Consider the following 26,959-nt stretch of genomic DNA (forward strand, 5'->3'; position numbering starts at 1 on the left):
CTTTTTTTGGAATCATAGAAAGGCATCAACATTGTTTTTACTGTTTATTTTTAGAGTTTGCTTTTATTTTAGCTGGATGTGTTTGTAGCTATAGAGCTTATTAAATTGATGTTATGGAAAAAAACCAGCATCAAGCCATATTCCGAAACATTGTTTAATCAAATTTTCGTATTTTTCCTCTATATTTATTCAATGCTGTCAATAATTACTCGGAGCATGGGTGTTGGGATTTTGTTCAGTTATGTCAAATGCACCCATTTTAAGTGGCTGTCATTCTATTTGGTTATTGATTTTCTTTGTTAACATCTTCACAGAAATTAGCTCTGCAATGAAGACACTGTCTACATAAGTTGACTTACATTTCTGATTATCTAGGGCACTCTGCTGTTCAAACAAGTAGACTTGGATTTTCTAAAGCATAACTCAACTATAAATATCTTTGGGGAGCCTTCGTCTTTGTGTGTGCGTATGTGTGCATTTATCTTTGCAGTCGTGGTGCATGTGTGTGTGTGTGTGTGAGAGAGAGTTGCATATCCAAATACTCATGTGTGTATGTATTTATGTATGTATGTATGTGTATATATATATATATATATATATATATATATATATATATATATATTCATGTTTGTATTTGTATTTTGTTCATTGACATAACAATATAAATATATGTTTATACATATTTGTATTTTGTTCATTGACTTTATATATATATATATTCATACACATATATCTACATATGTATATACACATATGTATATGTCTGTATGGTTCTATGTGTTTGTGTGTGTAATTCTGTTTATATGTATAGATGTACGCGTTGTATAAATTCAGCTACACTTTAATTTGCCTATTCTCACAAGTGTGATGTAATGGAACTGTAGACAATTTTAATTCTTATATTGTTTTATATATATATATATATATATCTATATATATATATATATATACAGACAGGTACATGCACTCATGTATAGAAGTAGAGCTGAAGGAAACTACTTGAGTGCAGTGTTCTGCATTTAAATAGATGTATAATGGGGTCTTACTAATGTAACATTGAGTGTTATGATAGTGGAGTGAATCTGGTTTTGCAAGCTATTTGGAGTAAGCAACTGATGTGTTGGTCTTATTGGAATGACTTTCTCATATGTATTGTTTATGTAACCCCAAAATTTGTCCGCTGATATTTAGTTACCTCCCTTATCTTTGTGTATTGTTTCAACTTTTAATCACCCTTAGATTTTACAGTTCTATATTCAAGAGATGAGGAATTATGTACATATTTACATTATTTATCCTTAGATTTTCTTTAATGTTTTCGCATTTAGATTACGCTGTGAAATGTTATGCTTATTTATTCTCATTGTTTTGAATTAGTCATGCATTTTCTTGTAGCTTTGAGATTTCGATGGTGTGACTTTATTTTTAGAATGACATTGTAGGGTAGGTGTGAGAAGCCAGACACAGCCCCTCTCACACAGGAAGCATATTTAGGCCAGAAATGACTCGTTTAAATGCAAATGAGTTAATTGTTCAAATGATGTCAGTTTTTCACATGTGGTGGCTGACCCCTCGTTATCGAGTATGGCCATTGCACAAAGCTTAATCAATGTTGTTATTGTGCAATGCCTGTGCAAGAAAACTTTTTTTAAAGTGAGGAAAGGCTGTGCACTGAGTCAATCCCACTCACTTAGCCACAGCAGCCATAATCCGAAAAGAACAAGTCAACATCATCGGTAACCACTGAGCCGCAGGTTTTATGTCGGAGTTATCCCAGTTACCTGAGTTACCTTCTCTTAGAAGGATGCCCTAACAAAAGCTAGGAGCCCTTCACTCCCAATGGTTTAACCGTGCGATCGGGTATTCACTACGATTATTTCTATGTCCCCGCGCATGATACAGCCTTAAGACATTTATTTGATGGCCATTGACTCTCAAGAGTTCCTCCGCCCTTTGACGGGTTTTGTTTTTCATCTCGCAGGGTGTCCAATAAACACCCTCCTCACCAAGCAAGCTTGGTGGGGTTGCCGGTTTAGTCGCCGACGACCCGACCATGCAACAGATTGTACTGGGTTACATGTTACCAGTAGCACTCGAAAGTGACGTTAAAGATATGTACAGGAGTTGACTAAAATTCTTTAAGATGGTACCCTAGTATGGCTACAGTTCAATGACTGAAGCAAGTAAAAGATCAGGCGCTTTGGGTCAGTATACAATAGAAGACTGGCAAAATGAAATCATGACCAGCAAACTGGAAATGTAATTTCAAAGTTGTCACTTGACATAAAAGCTGCTTGTGTGGTAAACCTACTCCCCAGCTGCATTCTGTGGTTGAATAAAAGACAACAGACATACTCAACAAATTATTTAGTTATAAAATGCAATATTCTATTCCTGATCTCTGTTTTAAATATAGCTTTTACGATTATGGCTTTGCTATTTCACACTGCATAAAAGTTTGAAATTGGGTACAACTTATGTGACATCCCCACTATCTCTCTCTCTCTCTCTCTACTCGTGTTTGTGCGAATGTGTTTGTATATTATATATATATTCTAGTCTTTAATTATTTTTGTTTCCTTTTATTTGTTATGAAAAATAATAGAATACTGAAGAAATTACCAAATATGGCAAACTTCCAAAGATACAATTTCACAAATCTGTTTAAGCTAGACATGTTAGCTTGGAGAAAGATATATAAAAACTGTAAATAGTTTGATTTCAAAATTGAGTTGTTATAAAACAACCCCCTTTGTCCATCTCTCACTAAATATGTGTATATTGAATCTCTTACATCTTTTACTTGTTTCAGTCATTTGTCTGCAGCCATACTGGGGCACCAACATGTATTAAAAAATATCAATCCCAGATCTTTTTACCTTTTTAATCCTAGTACATATTCATTTAGTCTCTTTTACTGAACTGCTAGTGTGTGTGTGTGTTCCTTTACCTGCACTTCTAGTAATGTTATTTTCTTCATCACTTGCTCTTTCTCTCTGTCCTTCCCTGTACATTGGTCAAACTGTACACCGCATGGCTGACCAGTTTGTGGAGCACTCCCAAGACATCAGACTCAGCAATGACACCCCCGTCTTGTGCCACTTCCCCTCTTCCAGTCATTCGCTACAACACATGTCTGTGTTTGGACTGTCTCTGCATGGGTCACCCAGACTCCTGGCTTCCCACACACCTCCCACATTCAACTTCCCCCCTCCACCTACGCACCTGCATACCTCCTACCTGAGTACCCTCACTACTCACACACTACTATGCAAACACCCATACACACTGTTCAACTCATTACTCACTTCACACACCCACAAACACCTTCCCACTCCACACACACACACCATTATCCATACATCCACACATAATCTTCAGTAGCATCACCACACATAACACTATATGAGCAACTACATAAACGGTTTAACTCAGTATACATACCATACACCATGATGCACACTCCCATACTCACACAATACATGAACACAGACAATATATACACACACAAGCAACACGCATAAACACATGCAACATGCATAGACAAAGATAACTTTTGCCCACAAACATACACAAAACACATGCACACTATTTGGTCACACACATAACATGTGCACACATCACCTGAACAAGCATACATCAACTGCTACACACAACACACGTATTAGATTCACCCCCATTCACACATACACACTCGCACACACCACGCTTGTGCACCTTAGTTTGTTTGGTTCACTGTTAGTGTTGTTAGTATTATCTCCCTTTTATTCAACCTTTTTTTTTTCCTGTCATCTTATCATGTTGGACTGTTGAATTCAGCACAGTTTTTCTCTCTCTCCATTTTTTTCCTCTTAATCCTCTCTGTTGACGAGCGTAAGCTTGAAATGTAAAAGACCTTTCCCTTTTCCTGAGCGTTAGACTAATATACCTGCTTGTTGTTCCTCCCTCTGTCTTCGTCTTTTGTTTTCTGTATATTTGAACTACACACACACTCACACACATTCTGTACCAAGTTTGAGTAAAAATACTAGAAGCTGAGTATAGTAATTTAATGCAAGCTGAACAAATTCACTATTAAAATAACTTGGTTTCATTTTTGAAACCTAGAGAAAAGTTGAGCTTATTTAGATTAGGAAGGAATTGAGAAAAGAGAGGTGGGGAGTAACATATGACTGGTTCAAACAGTGGTTCTTAACTGGGGTCCACATGGCCCATGGGGTTCATATAAGATTTTATTGTTAAAATTTATCTGCAATAAATTGGTTTTACTTCTGCAATACACAAAATATTTTAACTTTTTTATACAATTCCTAAAAATATTTAATTAGAAAAATATTATAGAGTTTTTTTAAACATCAAATGGCAAAGAGGGTCGATCTGAATAAAATAGGAATCAGAAGGGTCCATAGGCAAAAAATGGTTGAGAAACACTGGGTTGAAATTTCAAAAGCTGTTGGAATAGAAGGATGGTAAAACCAATGGTTATAAGGGAAATGGTAGAACTGAATAGAAAATACTTGAATAGGATTTTATAGATAGTGTTTGGCTTGTAACTCCTGATGGAATTGTATTGTGACATGCAGCATGTCTTGGGTTTTGTAAGTACCCATTCTTTTTCATAGCCAATTTCTTCCAGAGAAAAGGAGAGTGATAGAAAATATGAGAGAGAGAGAGGGGGAGAGAGAGAAATTAACTCAGTACTGGACTGGTATTTTATTTATCATCTGTGAAAGGATAAAAGGAAAAAAAAATTATCTTGATGTAATACATCGATTCTGTCTAATGCTCTCAACTTTTCTGCTAGTTGCGTTCAGAGAGAGAAGAGAAGGAAAGAAAAGAATAAGTAGAAACTTAATATTGTGTTCTCAATGCAAGCAAAAGGTGTTGTGTGTTTTCTGGCAGCTGACAGGAAACAATGGCTTCAGAAAGACAGGAGTAATTAACAATAGGAGTCCCAGAAAATAAAATCCATGAAAATGCTCAGTCAGTTCACAAAGAGGAGGGTGGCATTTTTTGTTACGTTAGCAATCTAATTAGTAGTGGAGGTGGTGTTTTTAGAAATCATAGTTGTAAGAGAATAGAACGAGCTGTTTCTTGTGATTGTTTGTGACATATAAATGTGGAGCTATGTGGTTTAGAGAGAGAGATGGGTACTGAATGTGGAAAATTTGCACATGTAGGCACAGATACAGCTGTATGGTAAGAAATTTGCTCCCCAACCAAATGGATTCCAGTTCAATCCCACTGTGTGGTACCTTGGGTAACTGTCCTCTAATCTAGCCATGGGCCAACCAAAGGCTTGAGAGTGGATTTTGTTGATACATGCATGTATGTGTCTCACCATCACTTGACACTGGTTTTGATTTGTTAATGCTCCTATAACTTAGCAGTTCAGCAAAAGAAATCAGTTGAATAAGTAATAAACTCAAAAAATAGAATAGATACTGGGTTCGATTTGTTCAGCTAAAGCTTTTCAAAATGGTGCCCCAGCATGGCTTTAGTAAATAAAAAAAAATTATCGGAGGGCAATGCATACCCTGCCTGGTACTTCTTCTATTGGTCTCTTTTTTTCCAAACCGCTAAGTTATGGGGACGTAAACACACCAACACCAATTGTCAAGCAGTGGCAAGAGAAAACACTCACATACTCACACATGATGGATTTCTTTCAGTTTCTGTCTACTAAATCCATTGACATGGTTTTGGTTGGCCTGAGGTTATAGCAGAAGACACTTGCCCAAGGTGCCATACTGTGGGACTGAACCCAGAACCATGTAGTTGAGAAGCAAACTTACAGCGAAACACCTGTGCCTATACTGGATATGATGGTTTGCTAAAAGTGCTTTAAGCTCTTAGTAGAGGGTGTCTGTGGGAAATTGAAAGGCATAGGAAAGAAGACTTAGTGAGATCAGATCTAAAGACTTGACAAACAAACAAAACAAAATGGCAGCATGCTACAAAGCTGACTCGTCCAACCCGTGTCAGTATAGTAAAACAGTCATTAAATATTGATAATTACACACACACACACACGTGTGTGTGTGTGTGCGTGCGCAAGCATTGCTCTTTCACATCCATTTTTCCAAGCTTGCATGGTGGGATGGGTTTTTATTGGAACAATTATTATGAAACAGGTTTGCAAAAAAAAAAAACCTGTTTAACCTAGGCATATTAGCTTGTAACAAGAAAGATAAATAAATAAAAAAAAGAGTCATAGTGATGTTGATTTCAAAAATTGAATTGTTAGCAGCCCAAGAACAATGTTATTCCATTAAACTTGTAATTTGGTTAACACTCACATACATTATTATATACAGTGGTGTAATTTAGTTTAAGGGCAAAAGTGCGCTGATGAGTAAATGTTGATTATTTCTGTTTATTTATTCTTTTGCTTGTTTCAGTATACTGGACTGTGTCCATACTGGGGCACTGCCTTGAAGGGTTTAGTCAAACTAATCGACCCCAGTACTTTTTTTTTTTTAAGCCTCATAATTATTCTGTTGGACTCCTTAGCCGAACTGCTAAGTTAAGGGGATGTAAACAAACCAATACTGGTTGTGTTGTCAAGCAGTGGTGGGGGACAAGCACATACACAAAGGCACCCATACACACACACTTATATATATACGGTGGAGTTTCCGTGTCTGTTTTGCAAATCCACTCACAAGGCTTTGGTTGGTCTGATGCTGTAGCATGAGATACTTGCCCAAGGTGCCATGTAATGGGACTGAACCACACAGCCATGCCGTTACCTGTTTTATCATTTCTAGTTCAGACTATTTTGAATGATGTAAGCATATAGTAGTTGTTAAGTCTCAAAGGCACCAAAAATGCAAGTCACTTAATTCTAGCATTCATATTACTCTACCTAATGTAATGCTTATTTATTCACATTGTTTTGAATTAATCATGTATTATCTTATAGCTTCAAGATTTTGATGTGATAATTTATTTTTAGAATGATTTTGTAGGGTACGTGTGAGAGGCTAAATCTAGCTGTTTTGGACACAAAACAGGTAGAACATTTGGACTGGATATGGCCAGTTTAAATGCTAAAGGGTTAACTGAAGAACATTAAAGCAATTTTTTTTTCGACAGAAGGAAATGTTTATGTTAAACATTGGGGAAGAAGAAAATTTCAAGTTCTAATACTTGATTGGGTACTTGAACTGTCTCAAATGTGAATCACATCTATGAAACACTGAGTTTCTAAGTTTAATATTCACTTTATCAGGAATTTCTTTTAATTTTGTTGCTATATAACCATACAATTCCTTTGGTTTTGTGCAGTTCTTTTGCAGAATAATCATGTTGAACCATTTCCATAAGTTTCCTATTGAGACAAAATCTGGGGATTCTGCATTGACTATTACAGCTCTCAGATTTTCCTTCATTATTCCTGTGGTATGCCCTGGGTGTTTGTCTTGCTGGAAATTCAAAGACCATTCCATTTAACTTTTGGTATATGGATGCAAATTTTGTACAGTGGTATTTGATCAGATGTATGAAATTTGCTCCTTTTCTAGATATGTAGCCTCAAACCATATATTACAGTCTCCGTGATTAACCATTGGAGTCATGCATATTGAGTGAAATTCTTATGTACAGCATTTGAGAGTTTGACATCAGAGTTGAATGAACAAAATTTCAACTCATTTGAATGCAAAGTTTTTGTCAAGTCTGACAACATTCAATTCTTATGCTACAGAGGAAACTAAGTGTTGGCACATTGGGTTTTTAGAAGGAATGTATTCTGTGTATTTCTATAACAACATTTATTTACCTGCTTTTTAGTGGCAAGCAGTGATTGTGTCAGTTCATCCTTTCAGTAGTTTATCACAGCTGCCTGATTGAGGATGGTCAGAACAGCAATCAGTTTCATTGAAGATGTCCACACCATGGTAAGCAGTGGTTACTGATTGTCCACCTTGAGCTTGGAAAGTTGATTTGCAGCTTATTTTGTTGGGTCATGTCTTTGATTAGAAGCTTTTACATTTATTCATCATAAAAGGTTCTTTCGCCAGCATCATCATCATTTGATGTTCTCCTTCCATGTTGGTATGGGTTGGTCAGTTTGACTAGAGCTGGTAAGTTAGAAGATTGCGCCAAACTCTACTGTCTACTGTTTTTATGGCTGGATGCCCTAATGCCAACTACTTTACTGCGTAGATCAGGTACTTTTTATGTGGCATCAGCAGTTGTGAGGTCACCAAGTAACTTGCAAAACAAGACCCCCTCAGCTGAGTGGGGGATTAGTATTGAGGGAGGTGACTTTATGCCAGGTGATGAAATTAAAGTATGAACAGACAGACAGAAACAGGTGTCTTGCTGTACAGAAGATATGTAGCTTCCCCATTTGGAAAGAGTTGGATCATATAATTTGTCTTAGAGTATAATATCAAATAGAAAAAATTTTTTTTTATAAAATGATCTTTAATAAGTGACAATTTTTATAGCTTTAGAATACTATTAGTAATTGCACCATGCTAATTAAAATTTTGTTTAAACTTCATATCATTTAACTGCGTAAAAATTTTCACTTCATATATATAATATATTTATTTATTTATTTATTTATATAGCTTCATTCATTAGTGATTATTAAGTAAATGGAGATAATTAACTCTTTTTATCCATCAATATACTTGTCTTTAAACTAAGTGACACTACTATGTGTGTATTTTCTATCATGTCTTTGTCATAACAATTCAAAGATAAAAAGAAAAATAACCTACTGCTGAGAGTTAAATCACGCAATCTCTTGCTATATCTGTCTGTCTGTCTCTCTCTGCTATTGATTAATTATGAACATAATACACAGACTAACAAATGCAAATGTGTGTGTGTGTGTGCACGCATATATATATATGAAAGATGTGTACAAAATGATGATGTATAATTTTTAATGTTTTTCTTGCTGCTGCAGCGTTTTAGCTTTTGTGATCTCTAATAGTATGCATTTAGTATTTTCACATAAGTTTCATAAAATGTACAACATGTTTATTCATTGTTTTTAGTCTCCTGTGTTTGGATAATGTGTCAATTCTCTACAGCTGTTTCCAACGAATTTTTAACTGAATTATGGAAATATTCCATCATTTGTAAAAAAATCATTTTCATCAGGTGAATACATGAACCACAACATTCAAAAGCCAACGGCATACATTCATGATTCTATGACCCTTGCTGATCATAGAATGAATTTGTTAGCTCAGTTTGGTAGTACTATAGGAGAAAATAACGCAATGTCATGTGTAGGTAGGGGAGTAACAAAGATTTATAGCAATGAAGGAGGTTAGAGGATGGGGTAGGGAGGATCAGAATGCGAAGCATCTTACCCCCTCCCCCCCAAACAAGGTAGGTAGTTTCTTTTATCTTAATTTTCTCCAACAAGTGGTTTTAGAGTTAAGTACAAAGGGTAAAGTCCCCCAGTTATTTATATATTTACTTATTTAACCACCTTCTGTATGCCCCCTTTAAGGGGACATATAGAAGGCTCTTAAATATGTATTAAGTAATGTTAGATAAGTAATAACTAATGTGTGTGTGTGTATATATATATATATATATATATATATATATATATATATATATACTGGCTTCCGTGCCGGTGGCACATAAAATACACCAATCCGACCGTCGCCGTTGCCAGCCTCGCCTGGCACCTGTGCAGGTGGCACGTAAAAAGCACCCACTACACTCACGGAGTGGTTGGCGTTAGGAAGGGCATCCAGCTGTAGAAACATTGCCAGATCCCCGGTCGAACCGTCCAACCCATGCTAGCATGGAGAACGGACGTTAAACGATGATGATGATGATACATATAAATTTGATATAGGTGATTCTTTCTTGTCTTGGGATTCACGGTCAAACGGCTGGGTGGAATTGCATGAAAAATTACACAGATGTGTAGAATGATCCGGTGGTGATGCTAGCTCCCATGGTTACCAAGATAATCTACTATAATAATACTCTTGTATTTATGAATGAGAAAGGGAGGGATGATAGATGAATAAGGAAGGGGTTGTGTCATATTTTTTCATAGCTCCCATGGTTACCAAGATAATCTACTATAATAATACTCTTGTATTTATGAATGAGAAAGGAAGGGATGATAGATGAATAAGGAAGGGGTTGTGTCATATTTTTTCATAGCTCCCATGGTTACCGAGATAATCTACTATAATAATACTCTTGTATTTATGAATGAGAAAGGAAGGGGTTGTGTCATATTTTTTCATAGCTCCCATGGTTACTGAGATAATCTACTATAATAATACTCTTGTGTTTATGAATGAGAAAGGGTGATAGATGAATAAGGAAGGAAGGGGTGATGTCATACTTGGTAGTGGGATGATGAAAATTGTACACTGAAAAAATAAATCAAACAACGTTTCAACTCCGAATATATATATATGTGTGTGTATGTAAAAGGGTGGGGTGTGTGAATGTGTGTGTGTGCATGTGTGTGTTTGTGCGTGTGCACATGCAATGGAAGTAGGATGGTTCATCTTTGTTTGCTTAGTATTTGGGTTTATCTTTTGATTTGGTTGAATCTTGGTTCGTTTCTTTTTCTTTTTTGGTCAGTTATTTTTAGCGTTTTGACAGAAAAAAGTCATTCTAAAATTGTTTTTTGATGTAAGCATGCCCAGACAAGTCGAATGCTTACACAGAGCAGGTTGTACAGCCACATCATCCAAACCGACCGGGTGAAACCGGGCTTAGCTTTTGGAGTATGTATATATATATATATATATATATATATATATAAAAACAGGAAGTTGGGAAAATGTTTTGATTCACCATTGCATGTGTTTTGTTTACTAATAGGAATTACAGAATTGCACATGTGGCATAAATATGTAAGAAATCTGTGTTAGAAATTCTTCAGACAGAGAACCAAGCTTCGATTTTAACCTTGCACTACACCATGTGTGTGTGTGGTGTGTGTGTCTTTATTTTGACATAGTGCAATTGTTGTGAGTGAGAGTCACAGTCATACAAGCAGTGTCATTCATTCCCAATATTTTTATGATAACATGTTTGATCATGTGGAAATATTACCTTGCTTGGAAACAGGTGATGGTTGGCAATGGGACGAGCATCCAGCAGTAGAAAATTTGTCTCAGTAAACTCTAACCCATTCAAGCATGGAAAATGGACATTAAATGATGGTGATAAATATTTACTTTATATTTCTCCATATGCTTTTGAAAAAAGAAACTCCATGCGATGAGTCGTTGAAGTAAATTTCATTTCCGTAAATTATAAAGTAAATGCATATAGTCATTGGCAAAATATGTTAATTAAAAGCTAGTAATAAAGAAACTTGGTAACGAGCAAATGTAAAATGTTCACCTTACAAAGGACAGGTGTACATCTCAGTTTGTATGGCTAAATATAACTCAACAAAGAAGCTTGTAACTATTTGCTTGACTTGCTAGAAATAACAGTTAACTCCCTCCTCCTAATCCCATCCTATCATCTCAGAAAAGAACATTGTAGATAATGTGGTTTGGAGATAATGTATGCCTTGGAAAAAAGGGATGGGATGGGATGGTCATGGTTGGCGTGCCTTTGATCATAGGCCAATTTCATGAGACCTAAATATAGCTATTTCTTTTAGCTTTTGTGTTTTAATACTTGACCAAATATACAACATATATTTTCTTTTAAAATCGCTAATTAGCATCATTCACAGTTTGCTATTTTTCTAAATTATACCGAAATAAAATAAATATCTTAAGCTTGGCGGTGAGCTGGCAGAATCATTAGCATGCTGAGTGAAAGGCTTAGTGGTATTTCGCCTGTTGCTACGTTTAGAGTTCAAATTCTGCTGAGGTCAACTTGGCTTTTCATCCTTTTGGGGTCAATAAATTAAGTACCAGTTGAGTACTGGGGTTGATGTAATCGACTTATTCCCTCTCCCAAAATTGTAGGCATTGTGTCTTTAGTAGAAAGGATTATTATTCTTATTATTAAAGTGGTGAACTTGCAGAATTGTTAGCATGCCGGGCAAAATGCTTAGCAGCATTTCATCCATCTTTATGTTCTGAGCTCAAATTCTGCTGAGGTTGACTTTGCTCTTCGTCCTTTTGGGGTCCTTAAATTAAGTACCAGTTGAGCACTGGGGTTGATGTAATCGACTTGTGCCAGAATTTGAAATCATTATCATCATCATTATTATTATGGTGGCAAGCTGGCAGAATCATTGGTATGTCAGGCAAAAAGGGTTAGCGGCATTTCATCAGTCTCTACATTCTGAGTTCAAATTCCACTGAGGTCAACTTTGCCTTCCATCCTTTTCATTTAATCTCTGTTTTCGATGCTGGCATGGATTGAACATTTTGACAGGAGCTGGCAAGGCCCAGAGCGACACCAGGTTCCATTGTGTGCTTTGACATAGTTTCTACAGCTTGATGCCCTTCATAATGCCAAAGATGTCCTTCAGAATTTGTGTTCTTGTACTAATGTTAGAAATCATTATTTAAACCCTTTACAGGGAGTCTGACTGGTGTGTGTGTAGGGGGAGGTATCCTTAAAATGGAGACTTAGCTTGAGTGCTTGCGAGGGAATGACCTCCTCTACTAAAAATCACTCAAGGACCATGTGGTGGTGTTGAATTGTTAAATCATGTGAAAGATGAATTCTACCACCAAAATAGGCCACAAACAGATTTGAACTTAGAAATATGAACCAGAACAAATACTGTAGGGCTGTCCAGTGGTCCTACAATATCCACTGTCCTTGACAAGCATTTTATTTATTGCTGCTGGACAGGTGCAGGTGTAGTTGTGTGGTTAAGAAGCTTGCTCCTCAATCACATGGTTCCGAGTTCAGGCCCACTGCATGGCACCTTATAAGAGTGTCTTCTCAAAGCCTTGACAGTGGATTTGACAGAAATTGAACTGAAAGAAGACCCTTTCATATGTATGTGCATGTTTGTGTGTATGTGAGCGAAGAGAGAGAGAGAAAGAGATGGTATCACCTTGTCTTGAAATCGCTTGACAGTTGTAAACAAGTGTAACATTCATACAGCAGTGTCCTTCATTTCCAATCTTCCATGAAAACATGTCTGGTCATGCGGAAATATTACCTTGCTTGGAAACAGGTGAGTGTTGATGAGAGGAAGGGCATCCAACTGCACGAAACCTGCCTCAACAAACTGCATTTGACCCATGCAAGCATAGCAAAGTGGACCTTAGAATAATGATGATGATAAATGAAATCTTAAGTTAATCTCAGTAGGATTTGAATCTCCAACACAAAAAGCTAGAATATCTGCCACAAAGAATTTCACCTGATGCTTTACTGATTCTACCAATTCACTACTAACTCTCAAGCAGAATAAGACAGTGATGTTCTTTCATATTTTTCTTTTTCTTGCTGACATAGTTAGAAAGGTCACAAAAGGTCCTTTAACTACTTTCTCAACTCTTTTTATCTTCACCTTGTCTAGGATTACATAACAAAATTCAAATTTTCTGATATCTCACCATAGACATAGACAAAAAAAAAAAAAAAAGGAAGTCTTCTGAGAAAACATGATATATTATTACGTTAGCAGTTGCAGTATGTATCTCTCTTATCATTTTTTTTCTTCTCGATACTCTATTGATGTTAATTAGCAGTTATGTCTCCCTTATCTATAGTGCGTGCATATCTGTGAGTGTGTGTGTGTAACTTGTTATGGATCTGATAATGTTATTTGTTTATAATTATCTTTTAATGGCTCCAGTTGTTGCTAAATAAATCCAGTTTGCGCTGTTCAATCATCATTTCCATCACTATTGTTGTTGTCATCATCATCATCTTTTTCAAATCTATGTTTTTCAAATCTATGTTTTCACTCCCTCCATCAAATTGACATTGTCTGTACAGGCGCATGGTGTGCCACACGTCAGATGTTGAAGTGAACACAGAGAAACAAGGAATGAAGTGTTTCGGTCATGAACACAATGCACCACTCAGCTCAGGAATTGAAACCAATATCTCTTGATCAGGAGTGCAACATCCTAACCACTAGGCCATTGGTAAAACAATGCATCACTCACGTACTACTATTCCTACAATCAACTGATCACCTTCAACCAAAATTCAGTTCTTGTGCCTACACAAAACCCTTCAGTGAGACAAAAACAGCTATTAAATACCTCTGAGTGACCGACATGTCTAACAATATCATATGTTCATTATTCTCATACCTCTTTTTATTAGAAACTTTTATCATAAGAGATTATGTCAAGTAGTATACTGTTACCCATCAACATTATCATCATTTAATGTCCATTTTCCATGCTGGCATTGGTTGGACAGTTGTCAGGAGCTAGCAAACCAGAGGGCTGCACCAGCCTCTAATTGTTTGTTTTGACATAGTTTCGACAGCTGGATGCCCTTCCTAATTCCAACTACTTCACAGAGTGTACTGGGTGTTTTTTTATGTGGCACGAACATGAATGCTTTTTGTGTGGCACCAGCACAGGTACTTTTTATGTGGAACCAGCAAAGAGAAAAAAAGTAAAAATGGAAATCACTTAATTTAAGAAAATTTAAACATAAATTTTAATTCACAACAATATGAATAAATAAGCATTACTTTTCACAAAGTAATCTGAATACTAAAAGAGTTAAAAATGGAAGATTTGGCTACTTCCATGACAAATCAAGTCAATTTTGTTAACTTATATGTTCTTGAGACAAGCTAGTAACCTGTTGTTAAAACAATGATGATGGCGGAGATAATTTCTGAAATATCTGTTTCTCTATTTCACTTAAATTAACTGTAAACTTTGTATTATTCTTTTACTTGTTTCAGTCATTTAACTATGGCCATGCTGGAGCACTGTCTTAAAGGGTTTTAGTCGAAGAAATCGACCCCAGGACTTATTCTTTATAAGCCTTGCACTTATTCTATCAGTCTCTTTTGCTGGACTGCTAAGTTATGGGTATGTAAACACACCAACATCAGTTGTCAAACGATGGTAGGGTGACAAACACAGGCACAAAGACACACACACACACACACACACACCTTGATAGGTTTTGACCAGTATTGGCTATGTCTGACTTAATAGCACCATCTGGCAAAGTCATTCAAATCAGGAATTGGACATGGCCCACTCGAGGATAAAGTTATTGTTTATGGAGACATATCTGGGTGTAGGAGGTTTATCCAAAGGCTTTTTGAACTTTATGGGGTCTGTTTCTGCTTTAATGTATTTTGGTGCAATATATATGTATATATGATGGGCTTCTTTCAGTTTCTGTCTACCAGATCCATTCACAAGGCTTAGGTCAGCCCAAGGCTATAGTAGAAGAGACTTGCCCAAGGCGTCACACAGTGGGTTTGCACCCAGAACCATGTGGTTGGGAAGCGGGCGCCTTACCACACAGCCATGCCTGTGCCTATGTGTATATAATCTTTAAATATTGGTTTCAAATTTTGTCACAAGGCCAGCAATTTCAGAGGAGGGGGTTCTAGTTGATTGCATCAACCCCAGTTCTCAGCTGGTGCTTATTCTATCAACCCTGAAAGGATGACAGGCAAAGTCAGCCTTGACAGAATTTGAACTCAGAGCATAAACGCAGACAAAATGCCACTAAGCATTTCCCCTGGTGTACTAACATTTCTGCCAGCCTGCTACCTTATAGTCTTCAAATATTATCAGTCTATCATTGTAACGTTTGCTCGTTGAGTCCTCATGGACCGATTCCAATTGTAAATTTGATCTGAGTTTTTTTTAACATTAGACAGTATTCCCAGGAAGCTTAATGTAATGATTTCTTGTGTTCTTAGGTTAACTTGTCTTATCAGTGAATGTATTCCAGAATGAACTTTTAGTTTTTCTATTCTAGAATAATCAGTCATGTGTTGATTATTCTCATACCTCTTGTTATTATTAAAGATTATGTCAAAACGTACACTCTCACCCATAGCAATAATTTTATATGTAATTAGTCTTCATCAGTGTATTTGTTTTGTGTATTTTTTGAATTTTCTCCTTGACATGTTGGCGATGACCTTCTGTATATCTGTTTCCTATCCTTCTTCATAATGACCTCAAGGTTCTGAAATATCAGCTCTGATGAAGATTCTGTTTTAAGCAATTATTTATGGAAGCCTGGCTTTGTACTTAAGAAGCTTGCTTCACAACTATATGGTCTTAGGTTCAGTCCTGTTGCATTGCACCTTGGGCAAGTATCTTCTGTCACCCCAGGCCAACTAGATGGAAACTGAAAGAAGCCTGTTGTTTATATGTAAATGTATATGTGAGTGTACCTTTGTCTTGACATCACATGATAATTGTGAGTGAGTATCAATGTCGTACAAGAATGTTATTCATTTCCAGTTTTTTGTAGAAAACATGTCTAGAAATAGGGAAATATTAACTTGCTTGGAAACAGGTAGAGGGTTGGCAACGAAAAGAACATCCAGTCACAGAAAATCTACCTCAACTAATTCTGTCAGGCTGAAAAAAAAATATGTTAAATGAATGATACAGTTTTCAATTGCAAAGCCTTTTGGAATTTTCTTGAAATATATCACAGACTCACATTCCATAAACACCAATGTAGAATAGCCCAAGCCAAATAAAAACCATGAAAGATTATGAGTTTTATTTTTTATCCTATTGTCTAAATAATTTTTTTCTAGGTTACAGCAAACAAATCATTAAGTTCGGTGGATTGATTGATTAGTTAATAAGTGAAAGTAATCAACCAAAATGTATAACTTCTTTGTTGCTGGCAAATTCTTTAAAGAAAGTATTTGTCTGTGTTTAGAGACCATCATCACATTACTTTTGAGTGAGTGCATAGCATGAATGAGATTATCCAGCTGTTAAAATTTATTCAAGGAAATCCATGCTAGTGTGATGGAGTAAACATTTAAAAACATATTCATAAATAACTATCAAATCAATAAAGCTTTATCAATAAATTGGATTCACCTGTAATTGTGAATTCATTAGCGATAACTTTTAGGAAGACATTTTGTGCATGCAAAACAAAAATGTGTTTCTTTGTCATTTGCATTATTGTTTTAATAAATCTATAGAAAACACTCCTGCTATTCATTTGGACAATATTCTATATTCTTTTCTTTTGGTATTAGTTTTCAAGCTTACAATTTACCATTCTTTGGAAGATTGAATGTCTTCAGTTTTACTCCAAGAGTTGATGTGAGAACTTTACCATTAACATCCGCTATATTTTCCTGAATTGGTTGTTTTGAAAGGTTTCATAAGGGCATTTTAGTAATCAGTACATATTCTACTTCCAAAATTATCCTTTACTTGACTAAATGGTATTCTCTAAGCCAGTGCTTTTCAAACTTTTTGCTGGAGCGGAACCCCAAGGAAACATTCCACTGGCTCGAGGAACCCCTGTGCAATAATTTAATAGTCTTATGCACACATATCTGCTCAGGAGAATTAAAAATTACTGCCGATTTTAGCAGTTTTGTAACTTCTTGCGGAACCCCTGGACTGTACTGGCAGAACCCCAAGGTTCCGCGGAACCCTACTTGAAAACCACTGCTCTAAACTTTCGTTGTACTCCATCTTCAATAAGAACTCTTTACTGCAGTGATATCTCAATTCCAGAATTGTTTAATTTTTACTCCGATTACTTCCTGCCTTAACTGATTTCATAAAAAAAAAATCATTTTAAGAATGTTGGAACTAATAACATTTATTTTTTGCATTTTTATCGTTTACTCTCTCTCTCTCTCTCTCATATATATATATATATATATATATATATATATATATATATATATAATCGTTTTACTTGTTTCCATCAGTGAACTGCTGTTTTGAAAGGTTTAGTTGAACAAATTGACCCCAGTGTTTATTATTTAAGCTTGGTAATTTATCTGGGTTTTTTTTGCTGAACCACTAAATTATGGAGATGTAAACAAACCAACACTTGTTGTCAAGCGACAGTGACACACACTCACTCACACACACACACACACACACACAATAGACTTTCTTCAGTTTCTGTCTACTAAAGCTGCTCACAAGGCTTTTTTTTTTTTAAATGGTAGAATAATTACTTTTATACTGTACAGGATTGGTATTTTTGATTTCTGTTGTTAAGTGAAGGATACACAAGTCTTTCCTTGGAAAGATGTGTAAGTAACTTATCCGGGAGTTAACTTAGATAATTTATTCCTGCCAAATAACCTGAAGTGTTTAGAATAAAGTGTTTTGCATAGAAACTTGTTAAATGTATTCCGTTTAATTTGAACTCACAACACGTGAGTTGGTATTTCAATACCTTATCCATTCATCCACTTTGGTGATATCCATCTTCACTTGTCTATAATGTAATTCGTGAAGTGGATAGATGTTTGAAAGGAAATCATTACATGAAGGACTAGCCAATTTAGTTTTCATGATGATACATAATAGCTACTGCATTTTAACTATTAGTCTAAGTCACCACTCAATTTACAGCAATTCAGCTCTAATTTTCTGAATCCTAAATCAGTTAAGTATTGGCTGCAGATATACCATTGCGTATTGATTTGTTGTGTAGAAATAATACGGCTGGTGGAACATATAAATGTTCTAAAAGATGTGTTTCAGAAAACCAGATGCGGCGGTGTGGGGGGAAGGAATGGTTGTCACAGTCGTATCAGATTAAGGATAAAGAGTATGGCAATGGTATAGAAATACCCTTCTTTCCATTTAAAATTTTAAAAAAAAAATGTGTTTCCTTGTATACGTTACAATTATTTATTTGTGCATTTGAGTTCATAGATAATATTCAAGTTGTGGTAACATAATACAATTTTAATGCAATTTATATTGCGCTCAAATGCTACAGCTGAAATGGTTTTCCATTGCCTTATTTATACATATATGTATTGATATCAGAGATAAGTTGTAAGCTATCTTTCGAATTGCTTTCTTCCTTTCTCTCCCTTTTATAGTTTTTCGATAATCTCAATGTTTTAAGGGGAATAGAAATATCTAATAATATCATAGAGAAAAGCTATTTATTTCAATTGAGCTCCCCAAATAAAGTGGTCTATGTGGTTGGGTAGTTTGCTTCCAAACCATATGGTTTTGGGTTCAGTCCCACTGCGTGGCACCTTGAGTAAGTGTTTTCTATTATAGCCCTGGACCAACCAAAGCCTTGTGAGTGTGGATTTGGTAGATGGAAACTGAAAGAAACCTGTGTGTGTGTTTGTGTGTCCTTGTTTCGATATTGCTTGATAGTTGTAAATGAGTGTCAGTATAATATAGGAAGTGTCATTAATTTCAATATCTTTTGTAAATATGTAAGGTGGTGAGCTGGCAGAATTGTTAGCATGTCAGGCAAAATGCTTAGCAGCATTTCATCCTTCATGTTCTGAGTTCAAATTCCACTGAGGTTGACATTGTCTTTCATCCTTTCGCAGTCAATTAAATAAGTACCAGTTGAAGACTGGAGTTGATATAGATTGGCTTACACCCCTCCCCCAAATTTGCTGACTTTGTGCTAAAATTTGAAACCAACCTTCTTTGTAAACATGTCTGGCTAAGGAGAAATATTACCTTGCTTAGAAACAGGTATGGGTTGGTGACAGGAAGGGCATCCAGTTGTTGAAAATCTGCTTCAGTAAATTCCATCTGACCTGTGTGCAAACACAGAAAAGTGGATATTAAATGACGATCTATCAACAAAAGGAAGTGTTTGTAAAAAGCCTATTTATTGCTTTCTCTTTGATTTTTATTCACTTCTGACTCTTTATTTCCGTTCTAGGTTTCTTTTGTAATCCGAGATGAAGTAGAGCGTTATCACCGTTCTGGTGTTAATGCCTTGCAGTATGATCCCGTCCTTAACCGACTGTACTCAGCTGGGCGTGATTCCATCATCCGAATATGGAATACAAGAGCAAATTCAAACAAGGTGAGATAAATGTTATCATATTTCATATAACTGTATTTTTTATTTTGCTTCCATCCATGGTCCCAGGAGCTGTTCCATTCTAAGTATCTCAGAGCTATGAAAAAGTAAAATCTGAACAGTTGATGGAGTAACTTCTTAAGCACTTGACTGTCCATTGTCACATATTTTTCCCCTTTGTAGAATTTGCAAGTAGATTTAATGTTTTGGCAATGTGGTTGATGGTAAAACAAGATTGGTATGGGGAATGAGAAAGTAGAGGTGATTGCAATATAGACTTAATTGGTAACTGTCATGGATAAAATGTTATGTGTCACAAAACAGATCTGTTCAACCCACCTGCTATTGTCTCCAGTTCTACAATACAAGCTTCCTGTTTTAAAGTGATAAAGTGATCTAATTAAAACCTTCCTTCAAAATTTCATGTTAATTTATGTTCTAAACACCAGCTCAATAACAACAAAAATTTTACTGAATTTTCCAATATTCTCAAAATTAATTGAAATAAAGACAATTTATTTCAGCAGAAATACGGTAATAAAGGTGTTGAACTGTTGTAGGCTAGAAAAACAGTTAAAATAGCATGAAATGTTTTTTTTTTATGTGTGTGTATATATAAATAATAATAATAATGAAATTATTGTATACAATGGTCAGGTGCACCACAACTATAAATATATATATATATATATATATATTATATATTAACTAAGAATAAGTCAGTAAGAGAAGCTTCTATGTGGTTGCTCCAACTACTGGAAATAATAACCAAATCCTCCTCAAATAATTGCATCATGCTTTCTTAAAAAGAAAGAATTCATTCAATAATATAGTTATAGATATACTATTTGTGGGAAAGAAAAATGAATAAAATAAATTTAAAAGATAGGATGGTCAGGAGTGAAACACTTTTGATCAATTGTAGGCTTTTTTTTTAGTCAGAGTTGGCATTAAACAACGAAAAAAACCTAGAAACTTTAGCAAAGTTGGTCTTTTCTAAGTGTTTAGGTTATTTTTAGTAATGCAGCTGTAAAAACACATTGTGGTGTATGACTTCAATGAAATGTTCTAAATTTGTGTCAGGAAAAGTACAACCGAAATACCAATTGCTAGAGTAGCTCTTTTAGTAGACGATACAGTGTAGACTGTGAACAAGCTAGTTCACTGAGTTTGGTTGGTGTACATGCTACATTTATTTGATTAAAATCTTGACCTTTAGCTGTAACATTACGCATAAAGAACGCATGCCACAAGAGACATTGACTATCATGAATTGTGGAGAATAGTTCAGTAGAGTGTTAGGATGTAAACACAGTTTATCGTAATTTTTTTTAGGGGTAGGGTGGGGACAGGAGTGCCTCCACTAGTAGACTTTTTAGCTGTTATTTGAGATTGGCGAATAAAATGTAAGTGCCAAGTTCATGTTTGTTGTATTAAGCACTTGTTCTCATGTCACACAGTCAACTGATTTTGGGTGAAGAGAAGTGTTGGAATGGAAGATATTTGCTTTAGCCATACAATTTAGGAGACTGCATTTAGAAGAATGTCTCAGAGATAACTTGTTTAAATAGATAATTTGGTTAGCAGTGCTGGAATCAATTGAAAGAACTCTTAGGACCGGAAAAGTGAGCTGAAAGCCATACGGATGACATTTTCATTTTTGTGTGTGTGTGTTTTTGTTAAGTGAAAAGAGAACAAATTTTCTGCTATGTTGACTATAATAGTTAGAGAAGTGTAGTGACATTTCTGGTAACCTAGCAATGCACTCTTATTTGTTGTTTTCTAATTCCATGAATGACATCTAGCAAATATATTCCATTCATATTCAGTAATGAATTAACAGATGTATCCAAAAAGTTTCTTTACTTTGTCATTATTGGTGTCATTGTCATCATCATCATCATTTTTTAAAGTCTACTTTTATCATGTTGGTATTGATTGGACAATATTTTTTGAGGCAGTATTCTGTAGCTAGATGCCCTTCTTGAAGCCAATGTTTACTTATTTTCAAGTGAAATACTTCAACCTGTTAGCATTTAAACTAGCCCAAATATTCTATTTGTTTTATGTTCAAACTCATCTTTTGGCCTCTTACATCTACCTTACAATGTCAGTCTAAAAATATGCAATCGCATCATTGAAATTTTGAAGCTACAAGATAGTACAAGATTAATTCAAAACAACATGAATAACTATTACTCTGTAAAGTGGTTGGTGTTAGGAAGAGCATCCAGCTGTAGAAACCATGCCAAAACAGACACAGATCCTGAACAGCCCTTCGGCTGGTCAGCTCCTGTTAAACTGTCTCACCCATGCCAGCGGTGAAAATGAGCGTTAAATGCTGATGCGGATGATGACACATTTGACTGTAATCTGAATGCTAAGGGATTAATCCACTAGTCTTTGTACATCAACTGCAGAGCTGTGGGCCAAATTGCTTGTGCAGGACATAAACAAACATCGCCATCGCCCAAGTATTTTAATGTGAAAATGTGAGATAAATGCACACACACTCATATACACATGCACAATGGGTATCTGTACAGTTTCCACCAACAGGTTTCTGTACAGTTTCACAAGTCATTGGTCAGCCAGAGCCCCGTGGTTGCAGAGTGAGATTCTTACCCACACAGCCATCACTGAGTCCCAGTAAGTGTAATTAATCAGTGTTGATTTGAAGACAGGAGATTGCTGGACTTCAAAGGAGTTTAGATAAATTTATTTAATCTGACCGACCTAGGCACAGGTGTGTCTGTGTGGTAAGAAGTTTTCTTCCCAACCACATGGTTCCAGGTTCAGTCCCACTAAATGGCACCTTAGGCAGGTGTCTTCTGCTATAGCCTCAGGCCAACCAAAGCTTTGTGAGTGGATTTGGTAGACAGAAACTGAAAAGAAGCCCATTGTATATATCTATGTGCATATGTCTTTGTGTCTGTGTTTGTCCCATACCACTGCTTGACAACTAGTGTTGCTGTATTTACATCCTCCACAACTTAGCAGTTCAGTAAAAGACACTGATAGAATAAGTAAATTATCTTAAAGTTGAAAAATATTCATTAACTTTACTGAATTCTTTCATCACTTTACCTGATAATGACATACAGCTGAAAGTTCTTGAGAGCCAACAGACTGAAAGGATAGAGGTTCCTTAGTGGATTGTGTAGGTTTGTAGGGCATTTTGAATGTAGGTTGCATTCAGTGAGCAAATGATATTAAATGTATAAATTTATTAATATTAAAATTTCTTTAGTTTATTGTGGCAATATACCTAAAAATAACTACTCAGAACAAGTTAAACAAATCAGATACAGTCATTGATTATGTCACAATTATCAATGACTGTAACCACACAGCATCATTGCTGTGGGAACATTTAACATCTTCCAACTTAATTACTTACATTGATAGGATTAATGATTTCAGTCAGGATATTCTGAGGTTCCCTTGGCTGGTTGTGTGTCGTTATGGTGGTGGTGGTGGTGGTCATTGTCATTATGACAGTGGTGGTGGTCATTGTGGTTATTGTCGTCATGACAGTAGCCCTGTATTACTTATGGTTGAGCAGGCCTATAATCAATGATGTTCCAGCTATGACCACCCCATGTTATTTTCAAGCATTGTATCCAGGACTGTGCTATCTGATGTTTCTTTCCCATTTTTTATGATAATAGGTGTGATTTGAGGTAAATTTAGCTAGCTACTATTTCTAACAAGTCAGCTGCCTTCATAGAGGATCCTTTGTCATTTTTATATATTTCTTTATTGCCCCAGGGGGCTAAACATGGGTGGGGACAAACAAAGAGAGTCAAAGGGATTAAGTCAATTACATCGACCCCAGTGCATAACAGGTACTTATTTAATTGACCCCGAAAGGATGAAAGGCAAAGTTGACCTCAGCGGAATTTGAACTCAGAACGTAACGGCAGATGAAATACTGCTAAGCATTTCGTTCGGCATGCTAACAATTCTGCCAGCTCACCACCTTTGTCATTTTTATATCCATTGTCACTGTCTTTGCATGGTTATACAAGAAACAACAAATAGAAACATCTCTTTACAAAATGATGATTCCTTTAATGTAGTGTTTGTGCTCTAGTAGTTTATTTTGTTTTATTGTGTTCAAATGTTATATCACTGATTTATTCACATTGAGATTAATTATTACTTTTGTTCTTTCTGTTTGCTCTTTGTTGGCAGCGTATTGTTGCAGAGAAGAAGTAAGACAGTGCTAACTGTGTTTGATACTATTGATAATCTAGCCTTGTAAATAAATACAAGATTCTAAACTGTATATGTATGGTTATACGGCTAAAGCTAGGTTTGTTATGGAGATAACTGTAGAAACATGGGGTTGTTATGTCACCAGTTAAAAATCTTTTGGGAACATTGTCATCATCATCATCATTTAATGTCTATTTTCCATGCTAGCATGGGTTGGACAGCTTGACAGGAACCTGTAAGGGCAGGGACTGCAACAGGTTCCATAGTCTGTTTCAGCTTAGTTTCTATGGCTGGATGCCCTTCCTAACACCAACCATGCCACTGAGTGCACTGGGTGCATTTCATGTGGTATCATCGCAGATGCTTTTAAGTGGCATCAGCACCAGTCTTTTTACATGTTATAAATGTGTGCTCATAGGTTTTTGTATGAGACAGAACTTAATATAACATTGTTTACATAACCATTCCGAATCAGTGGTGGTCACATTCTAAATTGAGCAAATATTAAATTTACTATAAATTATATTGTTATATAGGTACCTGTGTATTAGTATAAACAATACTAGTTTATTAAGGCAGTACTATGTAAGATACTTGTTTGAGCACAGTGCCAGTTAATTAGTCTAGTCACTGCAGGAATTTGAAGTTTCTGCTCTTGTATTAGTGTTCATTATAAGAGGTTTCAGAACATCTATATTGTCCAGAAAGTTGGTGTTGTAGCTGTGAAGACATGTGGCTAAATAGTTGGGGTATTTGCCTCATGATTGTAAGGTGGTGAGAGATCAATTCCTGGCAGTGTGTTTTGTCCTTAGCATGACACTTTATTTCACATTGCTCTAGTTCACTCATTAGGCACAAATGAGTAGTACCTGTATTTCAAAGGGCCCGCTCTGTTGTATTTTGTGTCACACTGAATCTCCCTGACAACTGTGTTAAGAGTACACATGACTGCGGAGTGTTCAATTTCACAAACAGGATGTCCTACATTGATCAGGTCAGCTGGAACACTCATCATCGTAACTGACTGAGTGCCAGTTTTACCTGTTCATACATGCAATGTTCTTGGTGTATGTATGTGTGTATGCTGTAAGACTTACTTCATCACCCATCATACAGTACGCCATATCCAGCAAAGGCTTTTGACATTTTGCATTCGCAAGCTTTTGAGCTTGTAGTCCACAAGGCACCACTCTGCATCTAATGCAACTCATTTCCATCTGAGTGAACAGGAGTAATGTACTTTGACCAAACACACTATGTTGTCTGGTTTAGGAATTGAATCCCCCACCACATGGTAGTGAGTCTAACACCCTAACCACCAGACTATGCATCTGTACAAGTTAGTTTCCTAATTATAATTTCTTGTAATTTTATATGATGTTGTGGAGCATTTATTTATTTTTGTAGATAACAGGGGAATGAATTGAAAAGAATAGCAATTATTATAATTAGAATGGTATGTGGTAGAGATTTGTAAATAAAAACTGTCTAAATTTGTCTTAAAGGTTAATGAGTAATGTGGTTGTTGGCTATAAAGGTCAGATGCTTTGTTGACTGTTGGAAAGGAGGGATGAATGGATTGATAGATCGGTGAAGTAAAGACGATAGCTACCAGAATGCTTTTGAATGAAAGTAACCGGCACCAGAAACTGATTTGAGAGGTTTGACTATTTTCACCAAGTTTTTGTTAGTTTCTTTACGAGTCAAGTTGTATAATAGTATTAGTTGGTTGCTTATTGTTTAGCCATATTTAAAAATAAATCTTTTCTCCTCATCATCTATCTACTTTCTGTGCTGTTATGAGATGGATTGGTTGTCATAGTTTTGAGTTGCCTCTGACTGAGAGCTATAGCTCCCAAAGACTAGGGGCTTCTACATATCTATGGTTTGGTTTCTATGGCTGGATGCTCTTCCTAATGCCAACTGCTTTACATAGTACTGGTGCATTTTCTTGTCCTTGGTCAGAGGGGAATAGAAAGACTGTTCTATATATATATATATGAAAATTAAAATAGAGATATTCTATTGACAATCCAATAATTTATTTATATTACAATATTACATTAAATACTATGGATATAATATATAACATAACATAATATTATATAAATAGTCATAAAAATCGTAAAAGGCCAACAAATTGTTTCGACTTATATTTTTTCTGATATATATAATCATAGTTCCATTATAGATGGAACTGTGATTATGTATATCAGAAAAAAATATATATAATTTGAAACAATTTGTTGGCCTTTTACGGTTTTTATAATTATTTATATAATATTATGTTATTTTATATATTATATCCATAGTATTTAATGCCATATTGTAATATAAATATATTATTGCATTGTCAATAGAATATCTCTATTTTAATTTATCTTTATAATTGAATTATACTAATATTTATATGGTATCCAACTGACGTATCAGTGAATTGGATGTTTAACACACCCCGTTGAAGGATTTCTTTTCCTCAGTTTGTTACTTTTATATATATATATATATATATACACACACACACACACATGCACACACAATGCAATATCTATTTCCTTTAACCCAGAAACTACATTCGAGAAATTAGCATGGTTATGTCTTTTACATATGATCTGTAAGATCCTGAATTCAGTTCATAAATTGCTAAGAATGCAATGTGAAATATATATGCAACCCCACTTTAAGAGAATTTAAGGTTGCATTTATTTATGTTACTTATTAAAACATGGTAAGTAAGAGATCTCCAGTGTTTGATATATGGCCAAGCCATTTAAGTTGACATTGGTGAACATTAGACAGATCAGCAATCAGGCAACTGACTGATCTTAGCTAACAAATC

General features: G+C 35.6%; 1 protein-coding gene across 2 annotated transcripts in view; it reads left to right on the forward strand.

The window, feature by feature from the left end:
- LOC115215739 (WD repeat-containing protein 48-like) overlaps positions 1 to 26,959 on the forward strand; it is a 132,138-nt gene that overhangs the window by 41,058 nt on the left and 64,121 nt on the right. For both annotated transcript variants that reach the window (XM_036505946.1, XM_029785033.2), the window contains exon 2: positions 19,756 to 19,902. In XM_036505946.1, coding sequence (XP_036361839.1) covers positions 19,756 to 19,902 — 147 coding nt within the window. The remainder of the gene's footprint in view (positions 1 to 19,755; positions 19,903 to 26,959) is intronic.

The sequence above is a fragment of the Octopus sinensis genome, linkage group LG9 (genome assembly GCF_006345805.1).
Source record: "Octopus sinensis linkage group LG9, ASM634580v1, whole genome shotgun sequence".
Classification (NCBI taxonomy): domain Eukaryota; kingdom Metazoa; phylum Mollusca; class Cephalopoda; order Octopoda; family Octopodidae; genus Octopus; species Octopus sinensis.